Genomic DNA, 16373 nt, shown 5'->3' with positions numbered 1-16373 from the left:
CTATAGTGACCTCCTGTGGTTAATGTGTGTATTACAGCTGTAACATTCTAATTTCTTATCGGTATAGCATAAGGCAGTGGTTTTCCCAGACAGTAACACAGGAGTAACAAAGTACAGAATGAAATGCGAGTAAAACTCTCTTTTGGTTGAGCAGAATAAGCTCTGAAGAGCTGTGAGTAAATCCCAGATCAGATATAAATTCCCCAAATTAAAACTACAAATAAATGTTACAATTTTCTTTAAGCTGAAAAAAATAAAGAAGTCTCTATTTTGGGTAGTAGTCTTGTAAATTATGTCCGAGGGGGAAACTCACCGCCTAAGACTCTGAAAACCTCTGGCATAAGGACATACAGAATCCAGTGTATTACAGAAAGCCTATTATAGCTATGAAACAGTGACACCTTGTGGCCAGTGTTTGTATTACAATACATATTCCTCAGTGATAGTGTATAATCGCCTATTATTATTATACTTTATTTATAAAGCGCCAACAGATTCCGCAGCGCTGTCCATGGGTACAAAGATAAAAGTACAGTACAATACAATATAAAAGACACCAGACAAAGTTTAACAAACAAATACAGGGGGAATTGAGGGCCCTGTTCCTGTGGGAACTTACAATCTAGATGGGTAGGAGGGTGAGAAACAGGAGGAGGGGACTGCAAAGGGTGACAATGATGTTCTCGTCACCTTGTTCTTTACTTTCTCCATGTCTAGCTCTGCCGTGCGGTCTTGTAGGTTGTGTGATAACAGGACTTGCTGCTGAACACTCGCCTCCAGGGAACTGTCCAGAGAAGAGATCTGAGCGGTGGAAAATAAAATATCAATTAAAGGACCAGTCAACACAGTAGATTTGCATAATCAACAAATGCAAGATAACGAGACAATGCAATAGCACTTTGTCTGAACTTCAAATGAGTAGTAGATTTTTTTTCTGACAATTTTAAAAGTTATGTCTTTTTCCACTCCCCCTGTACCATGTGACAGCCATCAGCCAATCACAAATGCATACACGTACCATGCGACAGCCATCAGCCATTCACAAATGCATACACACTTATACTTGCACATGCTCAGTAGGAGCTGGTGACTCAAAAAGTTTAAATATAAAAAGACTGTGCACATTTAGTTAATGGAAGTGAATGGGAAAGTTGTTTAAAATAGCATGCTCTATCTGAATAATGAAAGTTTAATTTTGATTGAGTGTCCCTTTAAATAAAAATAATAATATATGGAAAACAAATATAGCTCTCCGCTTCTCCCCCACAAGCCTTCCTGTGTCTTTTCATTTTTCCTATTTGTTTTCTATTTTTTTACATTACCCTCCTATTTTCCAATTGTCCCCTTTTTCCTCAAATATCCAGGTTAAGAGACTCAGAAGTCAAAATGAAACACAGAATTAATCGTATAAAATGTATCTCTTTCTCTTGAGAAAACAAAGGGACACTAAACCCAATTTTTTACTTTCATGATTCAGATAGAGCATACAATTTTAATCAACTATCTAATTTACTCCTATTATCAAATTTTCTTGGTTTTCTTAGTATCTTTATTTAAAAAAGCAGGAATGTAAAGCTTAGGAGCCGGACCATTTTTGATTCAGGATCTTGTTTATTGGTGGCTGAATGTAGCGACCAATAAACAAAGTGCTATCAAGCTGTGTTTGTGCTCCAGACACATGCACGCTAACTACATAGGTATGCTCTTCAACAAAAGAATACAATGAGCACAAAGCAAATTTTATAGAACTGGAATTGTTTTTTGTTCATTTAAATTGCATGCTCAGTCTAAATCATAAAAGAAAAATGTTTAGTCCCTTTAAAAAGTCCCCCCCCCCCCCGGAACTATATTTCCCATGATGCTCAGACAGAGTAAAGAGCTGTCTCAGCATCATGGGAAAAATAGCTCCAAAACATCTGGCGGCCATAGGTTGCTGAGCCCTGCTTTAATGCATTTCAGGTAAATGACCATTGGCCTTTTTCTCTCTAATGCTTCGCTCGTCTTTCTACCACCTCTAATGGACCACGATGTCTCGCCGCTGTCCTGTATCTCCTCTACTCTCTTCATAATTTCCTATTTACCTTTTCTTTGATTTTTCTGCTGTCGTTTTCTCTGTTTATTTCTTCGGATTTCATCTGCACCATCAGACAGAAAACCTTCTCCCTCCACCGAGACAGCAGAAGACGCGACTTCTCTCCATCGCCCTGGGCAACCTGCGACACACAAGTTCACATTAATTGTAGAGTCATTTCAAGAAGCTCAAATCTAGAAAATAGAGATGCAACTCTTTGTAGGCCAAAAAGATCTTAATAATGAATTAGAATAATATTACTGACACAAACCGCCTCTTGATTATGTTTATCTTATCTACTCTGCTGTGGCAAATTAAGGGCACAAATAAATTATCTCCTGCTCTGATCAAGCAATCTGATGAATTTCTGCTCTCACGAATGAGATAGCGAGTGCCATTTTAAATATCTTTCCAATTTACTACTAATAGCTGTGTTTCACTCTCTTGGTATTCTTTGTTGAAAAGCATACCTAGGTAGGCGCAGGAACTGCTGATTGGTGGCACGCACATATACACCTCACCCATGTGCATTGATGTTTCTTCAGCCAAGGACACCAAGAGAATAAAGCAAATTTGATAATAGAAGTTGTTTAAAATGAAATCCTCTGAGTCATAAGAGAAAAAACACAATATGCAACAAATTCACAGGAAAATGGGCAAAATAAATGATGAAAGTATATATATATATTCTAACATAACTAAATATTGTTTGGGTTAGTGACAGTGTCCTTTTACTTTTTATCGCTGCCATGTCAAAGCATTTTCTATTGAAGCCGACGGGCCTTCTGCTGTATAATTATCATCATATACACACACACGTACACCTACATAGATATATGGGTGGATAACGATCACTATAATGTACTAGTCTATATATACACAAAGATCCATGTTTCAGTGCAATGATTAAAAAAGAAAATTACACGGGAGAGCTAGCCAAACTCTGTCCACCACTTGCCCTATTTGGAGGAGCCAATCCAGGCTTGAGTCTGCAGACAAGCGCTGTGATCTGAGAGGATCTTATACAGAATCCCTGACCAGTGGGATCAAGTAGAAGAAATTCTGCATACTAGAGGTATCCTGTATGGTGTAACCAGTACCCAACAACCAGCAACTTACGGAGACGTTCCTATTATCCGACGCATTACACTTACCTCATATGATTGAGGGAATGTCCTGTAAGTACACTACAATTTGAGGACACCACAGAGATTGTTTTTTATTTATCAGAGATTGCTTTTTATTTATTGGTTCTACTGAATTGTACATCTACGATCAGTATGTTTTGGACTCTTTAACCTCTCCATATATATATATCTCAGTGGATATAAAAAAAGTCTACACACCCCTGTTAAAATGTCAGGTTTCTGTGATGTAAACAAATGAGACAAAGATAAATCATTTCAGAACTTTTTCCACCTTTAATGTGACCTATAAACTGTACAAATCAATTGAAAAACAAACTGAAATATTTTAGGTAAAGGGAAATAAAAAAAATAAAATAATATGGTTGCATAAGTGTGAACACCCTTTTATAAAACTGGGGTTGTAGCTGTGTTCAGAATTAAAGAGACAGTAAAGTCACAAAAAATCTTTCATGATTTAAATAGGGCATGTAATTTTAAACAACTTTCCAATTTACTTTGATATATAGATAACATTGAGCACTGATTGGCTAAAATGCAAGTCTGTCAAAAGAACTGAAATAAGGGGGCTGTCTGCAAAGGCTTAGATACAAGGTAATCACAGAGGTATAAAATATATTAATATAACTGTGTTGGTTATGCAAAATTGGGGAATGGGTAATAAAAGGGATTACCTACCTTTTTAAACAACAAAAATTCTGGTGTTTACTGTCCCTTCAAGCAATTACATTTAAAATCATGTTAAATAGGAGTCAGCACACACCTGTCATCATTTAAAGTGCCTCTGATTAACCCCAAATAAAGTTCAGCTGCTCTAGTAGGTCTTTCCTGACATTTTGTTAGTCGCATCCTACAGCAAAAGCCGTGGTTCGCAGAGAGCTTCTAAAGTATCAGAGGGATCTCATTGTTAAAAGGTATCAGTCAGGAGAAGGGCACAAAAGAATTTCCAAGGCATTAGATATACCATGGAACACAGTGAAGACCGTCATCATCAAGTGAAGAAAATATGGCGCAACAGTGACATTAACAAGAACTGGACGTCCCTCCAAAATTGATGAAAAGACGAGAAGAAAACTGGTCTGGGAGACTACCAAGAGGCCTACAGCAACATTAAAAGAGCTGCAGGAATATCTGTCAAGTACTGGCTGTGTGGTACATGTGACAACAATCGCCCGTATTCTTCATATGTCTGGGCTATGGGGTAGAGTGGCAAGACGGAAGCCTTTTCTTACAAAAAAAACATCCAAGCCCGGCTAAATTTTGCAAAAACACATCTGAAGTCTCCCAAAAGCATATTGCAAAAGGTGTTCTGGTTTGATGAAACCAAGGTTGAACTTTTTGGCCATAATTCCAAAAGATATGTTTGGCGCAAAAACAACACTGCATATCACCAAAAGAACACCATACCCACAGAGAAGCATGGTGGTGTCAGCATCATGCTTTTGGGGCTGTTTTTCTTCAGCTGGAACTGGGGCCTTAGTCAAGGTAGAGGGAATAATGAACAGTTCCAAATACCAGTCAATATTGGCACAAAACCTTCAGGCTTCTGCTAGAAAGCTGAACATGAAGAGGAACTTCATCTTTCAGCATGACAACGACCCAAAGCATACATCCAAATCAACAAAGGAATGGCTTCACCAGAAGAAGATTAACGTTTTGGAATGGCCCAGTCAGAGCCCAGACCTGAATACAATTCAAAATCTGTGGGGTGATCTGAAGAGAGCTGTGCACAAGAGATGCTCTCGCATTCTGACAGATATAGAGGGTTTTTGCAAAGAAGAGTGGGCAAATATTGGCAAGTCAAGATGTGCCATGCTGAAAAACTCATACTCAAAGACTGAGTGCTGTAATAAAATCAAAAGGTGCTTCAATAAATTATTAGTTTAAGGGTGTGCACACTTATGCAACCATATTATTTTAGTTTTTTATTTTTATTTCCCTTTACCTAAAAGATTTCAGTTTGTTTTTCAATTGAGTTGTACAGTTTATATGTCACATTAACCCTTTAACGACGCATGTCGTACAGGGTACGTCGCACACAACCTGTTCTTTAAAGACCAGCGACGTACCCTGTACGACATAAGGGTTTAAAGTGGCTGGAAGCGATCCTGATCGCTTCCAGACGCTTTCAAAGGTATTGCTGTTGTGATGCCTCGATATTGAGGCATCACTGCAATACCTTTTTCCAAAACCGATGCAGAGAGAGCCACTCTGTGGCCCTCTCTGCACCAGTAGCGATGGGCACGATCGTTGGTGGGTGGGAGCAATACTTTGGGATGTCTTCTAAAAAAAAAAATATATACATGTCAAGGGTTATTCAGGGATTCCTGACAGATATCAGTGTTCCAATGTAACTAGCGATAATTTTGAAAAAAAGTGGTTTGGAAATAGCAAAGTGCTACTTGTATTTATTTCCCTATAACTTGCAAAAAAAAAAGCAAAAAACATGTAAACATTGGGTATTTCTAAACTGAGGACGAAATTTAGAAACTATTTAGCATGGGTGTTTTTTGGTGGTTGTAGATGTGTAACAGATTTTGGGGGTCAAAGTTAGAAAAAGTGGGTTTTTTTTCCATTTTTTTCCTCATATTTTATATTTTTTTTTTTATATATTTCATTAAAATTATGGGGGGAGATAAAAAACCAAATTAAAATCCTCCATTTCTCAAAATTAAATCAATGTAAATATTTGCATAGGAAATTAGCACATCTAGGCAAGATTCCCCATTTGCTTTTCCCCAGAAATTACTCATATACAATGTTACCAATGCACAAGAGAATTCTGCGTAAGTTATGCAAATTCTCAGTTATATATCCTCATGTTTATATATATATATATATATATATATATATATATATATATATATATATATATATATATATATATATATATATATATATATATATATATATATATATACACGATTCTCATTATCGATTAGTTGGTGGTCGATTAGTTGTTTTTGAACGCTTGACTCGGGCATTGTTTTTTAGCGTTAGAAAACGTGTACGTCTGAGGTTGTGCAGTTTCCGGCCTGTTGAAAGCATGTGCTGTGCTTTATGGCTGCTTTGCTGAAAGCATTAAAATGTGTCCCAGTTTTCTGGAGATATGTGGGGAAATTTGCAAAGCCTGTGCTGCGCTTTACATGGGGAAAGGTTACCGCTACAGCTCTCTCCTAGCACTCAGTCAGGTACAGTGATGGCCAAACTTGAATCTGACTCCGTGGAGGAACTGCACTGGAAACGCTCCCCAGCCATTTTCCCTTAACAGCGTGCCAGGATGGAGCACCAAAAGGTGTTCCTGAAGCAGGTTTCCTTGTCTAGTGTGGGGATCGAAGGGTCTGTGTTGGTTCAGTATGCCGAAGCACTAGATACAATCAGATACTGTACACTGAGCAGCAAAAACCGACCTGCCCCTAACATACCCATAGAAGAAATCAAGAGTTCTGTGGAGGGCATCGGCATTGGTAGTCAGTCATGTATGTATGTAGTTATTTTCTGGTAATTAACCAGTTTTCTGCCAGAGAGGGCAATTTTAACTATGTCTAGCATATATGGTTAAATAATTGTGTTGTTTTAACTAATATGGGATTGAACACTACACATATAGGATGTATGAATGGATCTTTGCGGTCGCTAGTAGCGACTAGGTTATCCTTTGTTGAAAGTTGATAACATTTTTATGCTTTGAAGGACTTCCTACTTGAACTTTTAATATCATTAATTTCTGTGCCTGCTGGCACCAACTTGCACCAACTTTTACCAACTGCTGTGCCTGTTGGCACCAACTTATCTACACAGAACCTCCTAGTCGCTACTAGCGACCACACAACTGATCACTACTAAAGAATTTCTTAGTCGCTATTTGCGACCGCCAAGTCTTTCAACAAAGGATAACTTAGTCGCTACTAGCGACCGCAAAGATCCATTCATACATCCTAAGATCCTCCAGTCGTTACTAATGACCACCAAGTCATCAACTTGAAGGATCCACCTGCTACCTCTGGTAAACAGAATCTGGAGAACTTTCATTATTTGGCACCAGTAGTCGCTACACAGCGACCGCAAAGTCCACAAGTAAGGCTTATAAAGTCTGCATAGACCCTGCCGGTCTACACCGCTTATTGAAAGCACAAAGAATTCTCATTAGTCAATTTTCGTGACCGCAAAGATTCTCTCAATATCCCCCAGGACTTCCTTCTATACTAAGGAATAGGGGTTGCTACGGTAACATCACTTGCCGTCATAGAACGTGACGTCAGAGGGGTCACGTTAGCCCTACACAAAAAGGTGCTTCTATTACCAACCGGTAACGCCAAACCATACACACTGGGTAATTAAGGCCTGCCACCAAACAATTCATTTTTTGACATTTGGCAAGCAAACAACTTTCCATACGGTTTGGATATCGATACACTCTCTATAAAGCGCAAGTACTGAACGAATCGTTCTTTTATGTTTATTTTATGATTATGTGTAGAATTACTTATGTTTAAGGGAGACGTCCCTTTATTTTAAAATTGGATCGATTTAGATTCTAGATACCGTCCAGCTTGTAACAGTTTTTATAAACACTATAATAAATTGCCGATTGGAATTTTCCATTGATACTATATATATGCCTCTGTTTTTTCCTGACATATTTCATCGATCTTCCCATTAACGTAATTGGAGATAAACTCTTTTATTGGAGAAATATATTCGCGATACTTATTTCCTTAAAGTAAATACATTACTTATATATCTATACCCTTGCTTTTAGCGCTTAACTCATTTTTGACATTGCTGTTGCTACATTTGTGTTCTTGGAGGGGAATTCACATTTCCTTTAGCGCCTACAATTTTCTTTTCTCTACATTTAGTGCAGACAAACCAAGTTACAGTTAGCGACAATCGGTCACAATTGAGGGTGATACGATATGTAGGTGTTTCAGGCAATTTACAGCATACTTGGGCTACAGAGTTTGCTTTTTGGCATCTCAAGTGAGACACAAGATTTGATAGCAGAAGCAAAGCATTTTCTTGTTAAAGCAAAATAACCAGAGTTGTCATTGTCATTAATTCATTTATGGGAAATTACATTTCGGGTTTTATGTCCTTTTAAATCAAATACTCTCTCTCTGTGTTCAAACACTTTATATATAAATCTTAAGCCATGCTCTGCACTTAAAGTGAATGTAAACTTTAATGAATTAAAGCCTAGAATTAAAAACAAGGACACCAATTCATTAAAGTTTACAAAATACCTACCTTTGCGTTTTACATAACGCTGATCCTCTGCCCGCAGATCAATGACGAATCCGGCTTCCTCCAAATCACAGTGTGCCCCCTTTGGCGTCCAGCTTGTGGGGCAATGCAATGATGGGAGGAAGCCGGATTCGTCATCGATCTGCTAGTATTTAAAAAAATAAAAATAAATAAGCATCCCTGTAAAGTTTAATGAATTAAAGTGCCCCTGTTTTTAAGATTAATGATACCAGGCTTTACTTCATGTGTATTCAGTAATACGTGCAAGTGAACGCCCCACCTACTAACCTTTTTACACAGCTCTCCCTCCTGTAAGGACAGGATATTTGTGAGGGAGGACAGGCGGGTGTTGAGGAGAGAGATGGACGTCTGAAGAGTTTCACGCTCCCTCTCTAGTGCCTTAAAGAAAAAAAAAGTCACCACGTTGAGAATTGATCTATAAGCACAACATACTGTATTCTAGAAGAGAGATCTCCATCACATTTGTGTAATGAAGGCTGGGGTTGATACAACCAATCAGAGCTATTATGGTGAAAGGAAGCTCTGTACACAATGCACTTCTGGAAGCTTATTGGTGGGTACACACATATGCGCCCTTGTAAAGATTTTAGTGAGCTATAAATGAATCCTGTAGTGTAATTCATAACCAGCTTATTGGGAGCGTGCAAGTGATCACTTCTCAGCGTCCTCCCCAGTACTTATCTAATGGGCACACCCCCCGGCTGATTTTACTGACCACCTGGCTAAAATTGAAACTAGATATGTGTACAGGCACATATTCCCAAATCTGGAATGCCAATATCCAAACATTTTAAAAAGGGATACTAAACCCATTTTTTTTCATGATTCAGAGCATTAGATTTTAATTGTTCTTCGTTCTCTTGCTATGTTTATTTGAAGGCATCTAAGCTAAGGAGCCACCCAATATTTGGTTCAGAACCCGACAGCACTTGTTTATTGGTGGGTGAATTTAGCCACCAATCAGCAAGCACAACCCAGGTTGTGAACCAAAAATAAGCCGGCTTCTAAACTTACATTCTTGCTTTTCAAATAAAGATAGCAAGAGAATGAAGAAAAATTGATAAGAGGAGTAAATTAGAAAGTTGCTTAAAATTACGGTTCAGTGTCCCTCTAATATATATATATTTTTTTAAATAAACTTTTCAAAAATTACTATTTTCCCTCGGGTTACGCACTTTCTATTTACTATTTTATAGTAGTATGTTTATTTAACCCCTTAACGACTAGTGACGTACCCTGAATATATTTTGTGCCCGATGAAAAATATAATAGTAGTAGTAATAATAATAATAATAATAGTAATTCACTGGTATTCCGCTCGCACCTGTATCGTATTCTGAAGCTCCAGTTTTTCCTTTTTTTGTTCCTCCAGTCGCCGATTATCTGGGACCAACTCGCCAATGTACGTCCTTAGTTGCTGCACAAGGGAATGCTGGGAGTCGAGCTCTAGAAGAGATTTACTGCACAGCAAACAAGGTTCATGGTTCTGATTAGGTCAGTTTAAAAGGGACATTTAAAGTATTTTTTGTTTGTTACATTTAAAAGAAACTTTTTTAATATGGATTACATATTTAAACAGACTTGTTTTTGTGAGTTATGCTAGCGGGATACTAAGCTAAAAATGTATATATATATAAATCGTTGTGGAAGAAGGGCACTCTCAGGGTTTGTACAGAGAAGAATATTTTCTTTATTCTTAGATCATTAATACATGGTCATATATATTATATAATACATATGAAAAAGCAGTAATTAGACATCAGATATTTTTTCTCTTTCATATGCACGATATAATTTTTGACCTTAATATCCCTGTATTTTCCTATGCAAGTGTCAACCTCTGTATATGACGACATGTATCAAACTACCCGTACACGTTAACGAGAGAGGTGCCAGGAACTAGATCTCCTACCTTAGCTGCTCCTTTAGGGTTTCTCCCTCTTGATTGGCTGCCTGAAGATCCTCCCTCAGACGAGCCACTTCCTGTGTGCGTTGCTCTCTCTCCTCCCTTAGCTCAACTTCCAGTAACTGCGCTCTTTTCCTTAGCGTCTCTGACTCCATTTTGTAGCTTTCTGACCTCATCATCAGCTGCCAGTGGGCAAATGAGAGAGAATTAGCAACTGTGCAAATCCTTCCTATCTTCAATTTACTTTGCCTTATTTTTCTACCAAGTATTAATTATATCACCACAAGGATGCAGCCTATGTAATCCCAGCTGGTGCATCAATCCGAGCCTCGTGGCCAATCACACATACCTCCTCTTGTTGCTGTCTAACAGCAGATTCCTCTGCCCGTCTCTTCTTCTCTTCTGTTAACTGACATTCTCTCTGTGTGCGTCTCAGCTCTTGGAGTTCCCCTGTCAGCCTCTGTACCACCTCCTCCTTTTCCTGTACATCGGCCACTGCTAACTCCAAACTTCGGATTTCCCGCATCTGGTGAGCAATGATTTCTAGCGCCTGAGATTCAGAGTGCGGAACCGCTGAGGGCTGTCGCTCCAGAGACCTGTAATAGTAATATCCCCCTTAACACGTACCGTGCCATTCACATTAGAACATCTCAATTTATGACATCCCTGAGTTTCAAAACTCCTCCACTGAGGGTGGCACAGAAATATTCAAAATATAATTAAAGAGACACTCAAGTCAAAATAAACTTTTATGATTCAGACAGAGCAGCAGTTTTAAGACACTTTCCAATTTACTTGCATTAATAAATTTTGCTCAATCTTTTCTATTCGCTCAATCTTTTCTATTCACACATTCTGGGGAACAAGATCCTACTGAGTATGTGCACAAGCTAACAGGGTATACGTATACTATTCTGTGATTGGCTGATGTCTATCACATGATACAGGGGGCAGAAAATAGGAGAAAAAATAAATTTGTCCAAAAAAAAAAAAAAATCATCTACTGCTTATTTGAAATTCAGAGTAGGTCTTTGCCTTTTTATGATGCACTTTTGAAAATGATGGTTTTACCACTGCTATAATAGCAAGATGCACTCTGGTCTCTCTATAGACAGTCTAAAAAAACAAAACAATTTTTAGAGTTAAATTACAGGAAAAGCAGACAAGAATAATTGAGCACAAATTGCAACAATTGATGTCCCTTTAAAAAAGGTAATAAAGGGATTATCTATCTTTAACAATAACAATTATGGATTAGACTGTCCCTTTAAGTTCAGGAGGAAAGCATTTTAGCTAAAAGCAGAAATATTAGATCAAGTCGTGCTGAGTGATGGTAGCGGGTTCAGAAGGGATTCATGGGAGCACATTGAATTACCTGGCTCTGATACCTTCGCCTCTAGTCTGTTTCTTCTTTAGTTCTTCATTTTCCTTTCTCAGTTGATCCAGCTCCCTCGCTAGGTCTGCCCAAGGCTCAGTAAATGGAGGAGTGGGTGGAACAGGTACAGGCGAGGGAGGCAAAGGCATGCGACGTCTAGTCTCGAAATGAGAAGGCGGTATAAGCCCAGTGTGACCTGCGGGGAACCAAAGAGTTTTAAAGGGCCCTACCTCCAATGTATCAATATGATACAGCACAGGTACGGGCAAGCTTGTAGCTTCCATTTGTGTCACCCTGAAGGTGGAGGGGCATACTCATAGCTTGCTTCTGTGTCACCCTGCTGGGGGGAGGGGAAAAGCTCATAGGTTGCTTCTGTGTCACCCTGCTGGGGGAGGGGCAAGCTTATAGCTTCCTTCTGTGTTACCCTGCTGGGGGAGGGGCAAGCTTATAGCTTCCTTCTGTGTTACCCTGCTGGGGGAGGGGCAAGCTCATAGCTTGCTTCTGTGTCATCCCGCTGGGGGAGGGGCAAGCTCATAGCTTGCTTATGTGTCACCCAGCTGGGGGAGGGGCAAGCTCATAGCTTCATTCTGTCACTCTGCAGAGAGAGGGGCAAGCTCATAGTTTACTTCTGCCTGGGGGAGGGGAAAGCTTTTTGCTTCTATCTGTGTCACGCTGCAGTTTAAGGGGCAAGCTCACAGCTTCCGTCTGTGTCACCCTGCTGGGGGGAGTGGCAAGCTCATAGCTTTCTTCGGGACAAGCTCATAGCTTCATTCTTTCACCCTGCTGGGGGAGGGGCAAGCTCATAGCTTCATTCTGTCACCCTGCTGGGGAGAGGCAAGCTCATAGCTTCAGTCTGTCACCCTGATGGGGGAGGGGCAAGCTCATAGCTTCATTCTGTCACCCTGCTGGGGGAGGAGCAAGCTCATAGCTTCATTCTGTCACCCTGCTGGGGGAGGGGCAAGCTCATAGCTTCATTCTGTCACCCTGCTGGGGGAGGAGCAAGCTCATAGCTTCATTCTGTCACCCTGCTGGGGGAGGGGCAAGCTCATAGCTTCATTCTGTCACCCTGCTGGGGGAGGGGCAAGCTCATAGTTTAATTTTGTCTGGGGGAGGGGAAAGCTTATTGCTTCCATCTGTGTCACAGTCCAGTTTGGGGGGCAAGCTCATAGCTCCCTTCTGTGTCTTGCTGCAGGGGGGAGCCAGCTCATAGCTTCCTTCTGTGTCACACAGCACAAGGAAACCATGGACATATCTCCCTTCTATGTGTGTCACCCAACACAGGGACAGACTCTTAGCTTCCTTCTATCTGTCTGTCTGTGAAGGGCAAGTTCAAAGTTTCCTTCTGCCTGAGTCATAGCTTCCTTTTGTGTCACCCGGAAGGGAGTGGGTCAAGCTTATAGCATCCTTTTGTGTCACCCTGCAAAAGGAGGGGCAAGCTCATAGCACCATTCTGTCTGCATCACCCTGCAGGGGGAGGGACTTACTCATAGGCCTCTTTATTTGTCACTGACATATGTCCCTTGTGTCAGTGTCACCCTGCAGAGTGACGGACATACACCTCCCTCTCAATCACCACGTGGGGGTGGGACAGAATCATAGTTTATTTTCATCTGTGTTACCCAGCATGGGGAGAGAACACACTATCACAGAGTCATGTTTTTTATTTTTTACCTGTGGGTTTTGAAGACAAAAATAAAGATGGTGGATTCAGTTGCTTCTTGTCCATTGTATACAACTGAAATGAGAGAAAAAAAAAATAGACAGTAGTAATGAGTATCGCACGTGTGTAGATTCCTGTCAACAGTGAGTCATCCTACGCTCCTGATTCGCCAGTCACATTAACCAATCAAAAGCGTGGGCAATCATAACTGGTTAATCAATCAGGATTAACTTTTCTATATATAGGAAGGAAACTATTGTGAGCGCAAATCTGGATTGATTATAAAGATACTGGGATTTCTAAATGGTAAAAAGAGGCTTAACACAGAGCAGTCTTAATCTTTATTGTAAGGTAAGTTTTTCTAGGAGATAACATTGAGGGTATTTAAATATCGGAGGTTAATGTGGTTAGTGGAACCATGTCAATAGGATTATTTATGTTTAGAAGAGGAGGAGGGGGACAGGACAGCCAGTAAGTTTATTTGTAAGGCCACAGGTCATGCATAGTTATTTTCGATGACGGCATGGACATAGCTCACTTCTATGTGTGTCACCCAGCACAGGGAGGGACAAACATTTCAATGTACTACTTTGAGCTAGCTCTAATATATGTACATTGCTGCTTTGGAGCACACACAGCATTTTATTATCACATCATTACAGAATTCTTTTTGAAAAGTCATGTCCCTTTAAAACGTTACCACACTAGTACTTATATAGTATATATTGAAGCGGAGACCAGAAGCTCCCTGGTGCCAGGTCTTCGCAACCAACCATAACAATAACCTAAATAGCAGCAGTTTAAGTAAATACGTTTGTTCATGTTAAATTGGAAGCTCTATGAAAAATCTCCGGTCTCTAGATTATTTTCCGAGGCTCCAGTATCGCAAACCTCCACAACTGTGTTTTCTCCCTAGGACCTTTTTAAAGGTCACACCACCTGGCTAATTCTACTAACCACCTGGCTAAAATTTAAGCCAATATTAACCTAAGATTAGTTAATATAAAACTATTTCAAAGCGTATTGCACATATTAAATACATTTATGTTAAATTATGCAATGAATTTGTGCCTTGGGTAGCAGAAAATGTTATAAATTTTACAAAGCATTACACTTGCACTTCCCCCACCAGTAGGTTGTCACCTCGGCCATGTTTTCCTGGACACTTATGGGTTACACATGCTGCAGGGTAAGCAGGGAGGAACATGTATTGTGCCTCTGGACATCACATGAATAGTGCTGATGCACAGCACAACACATGTCCCTCCCTGCTTACCCTGTAGCATGCGTAACTCATAAGTGCCCAGGAAAACATGGCTGAGGTGGCAATCCTACACCACCTGGCTGTCACAATTTTCTGTGGAGAACACGGCACAGGATATAGAACCATGTCCCCAAATCCTGCCGAAGGGGGAACCTATGAAACTGCACAACCGGCGTGTTCCTGCTTCTCCAGGAGCAATGTGGCTGGTAAACCAATCAAAAGTGACAAACGTCCGTATCCTTCAATCACCAGTCATTTCCTAAACTAAAGTAGGACCAGAGCATGCTAAATGCCCAAAGGGACACATTGCAAATAAAAAAAGTCAACAGATTCTGCAAATCATAATCAGGGCTTGGGCTCACTACCATAAGATTAGTTTGTAAAAGAAAACAATTGATTTAATGTTATACCACCTGATTTCATGAAGGGCAGTTTATTTTTACCCTAGAAAACCCCTGTAAAGGGTCATGAAACCCAAACTTTTTCTTTTATGATTCAGAGAGAATGTACCATTTTAAACAACTTTCCAATTTACTTATAGTATCAAATGTGCTTTGTTCTCATGTTTTTCTTTGTTGAAGAGATATCTAGAAAGGTAACGTGCACGTGTCTGTTGCACAACATGACAGGAAATAGTACTGCTAGTGCTCTTGCTAATGTAGAACATTGTTGCACAACGGCTGCCATTTCCTGCTATAGGCACGTGCACACTCCTGAGTTTACATCCATGATTTTCAACAAAGGATAACAATACAACAAAGAAAATTTGATAATAGAAGCAAATTGGAAAATTGTTTGCAATTGTATGTTCTGTCTGAATCATGAGTTGTAGATTGAAATAATACCCCTTTAAACTTTTTAAAAATTACCCTAAATACTGATGCAATATCTACTATTGTGGGTTTATCACTGGTCTTTAAATTAATTCAGTAGTTTTTACCTAGGACCTGTAAAGATATTGTGTGTGTGTGTATATATATATATATATATATATATATATATATATATATATACAAATAGTTAAGGTACAAACGCTTGCTTATTCCTCTCTTACCTCTGCTCTCTTCCTTTTTCTCTTACTCTCTGATTACAAAATCCGCGGGTTACCAGCCCGGGAATCTATTCTCCTCCTCCTTAATAAACTTCTATTATAGAAAGCCGCCATTTTCCCTCCCTTATCAACCACAATCTTCCCTAAGAAACATGTTGTCATTTGTTCAGTCTCAATAAAGCTTATTGATAAAAGCGGTCAAAAGGGAGCATGCGCAATTCGGAAAGATATTAACCAATCAGCTGTGGCATAGGGGAAATTTTAGTAGCCAATTATAGTTCAGTTTGAGGGCAGGGGGCGAGGTAGAACTAGAGAAGTCGAGCCAATCCTTGTGATGAGAGGTTATAAAGGCGGAGTTTTCTAAACGGCTTCGCTATAGAACGGCTATTCTCCAGCCAATCAGCTCAAAGTAGGCGGGGTATTCAATTAATCAATGCTAAGTTGATTGGACAACTGTATAGATATAGGCGTGGTTATACGGTAAGGCGTGCTTTTCCTTTCAGTGGCGCGCCAAATTTCAAAGGCGCGCTTCTTCCTTTTCCCGCGCGTGAGGAAGCTGCCGGTTGGGAGACAGCAACCCAAGCGGTGGCTGCTTCTGGGGGGCCCGTGAGCTAGTTGACGTCATCAGCCCCA

General features: G+C 39.9%; 1 protein-coding gene across 1 annotated transcript in view; it reads right to left on the bottom strand.

The window, feature by feature from the left end:
• The window catches only part of LOC128636113 (coiled-coil alpha-helical rod protein 1), a 38596-nt gene extending 22710 nt beyond the window's left edge, over positions 1-15886 (bottom strand). The window contains exons 1-9 of the mRNA XM_053689177.1: positions 15744-15886; positions 13437-13500; positions 11766-11961; positions 10740-10986; positions 10397-10572; positions 9809-9944; positions 8752-8862; positions 2082-2213; positions 691-801 (exon numbers count right to left, since the gene is read on the bottom strand). Of these exons, the coding sequence (XP_053545152.1) occupies positions 691-801; positions 2082-2213; positions 8752-8862; positions 9809-9944; positions 10397-10572; positions 10740-10986; positions 11766-11961; positions 13437-13491 (1164 nt within the window). The 5' untranslated portion in view covers positions 13492-13500; positions 15744-15886. The remainder of the gene's footprint in view (positions 1-690; positions 802-2081; positions 2214-8751; positions 8863-9808; positions 9945-10396; positions 10573-10739; positions 10987-11765; positions 11962-13436; positions 13501-15743) is intronic.
• Between the last annotated feature and the right edge of the window lie 487 nt (positions 15887-16373).

The sequence above is a fragment of the Bombina bombina genome, chromosome 7 (assembly GCF_027579735.1).
Source record: "Bombina bombina isolate aBomBom1 chromosome 7, aBomBom1.pri, whole genome shotgun sequence".
Taxonomy (NCBI): domain Eukaryota; kingdom Metazoa; phylum Chordata; class Amphibia; order Anura; family Bombinatoridae; genus Bombina; species Bombina bombina.
Note: the sequence above shows the minus strand (reverse complement) of the source record. Positions and strands in the feature narration are given on the sequence as shown.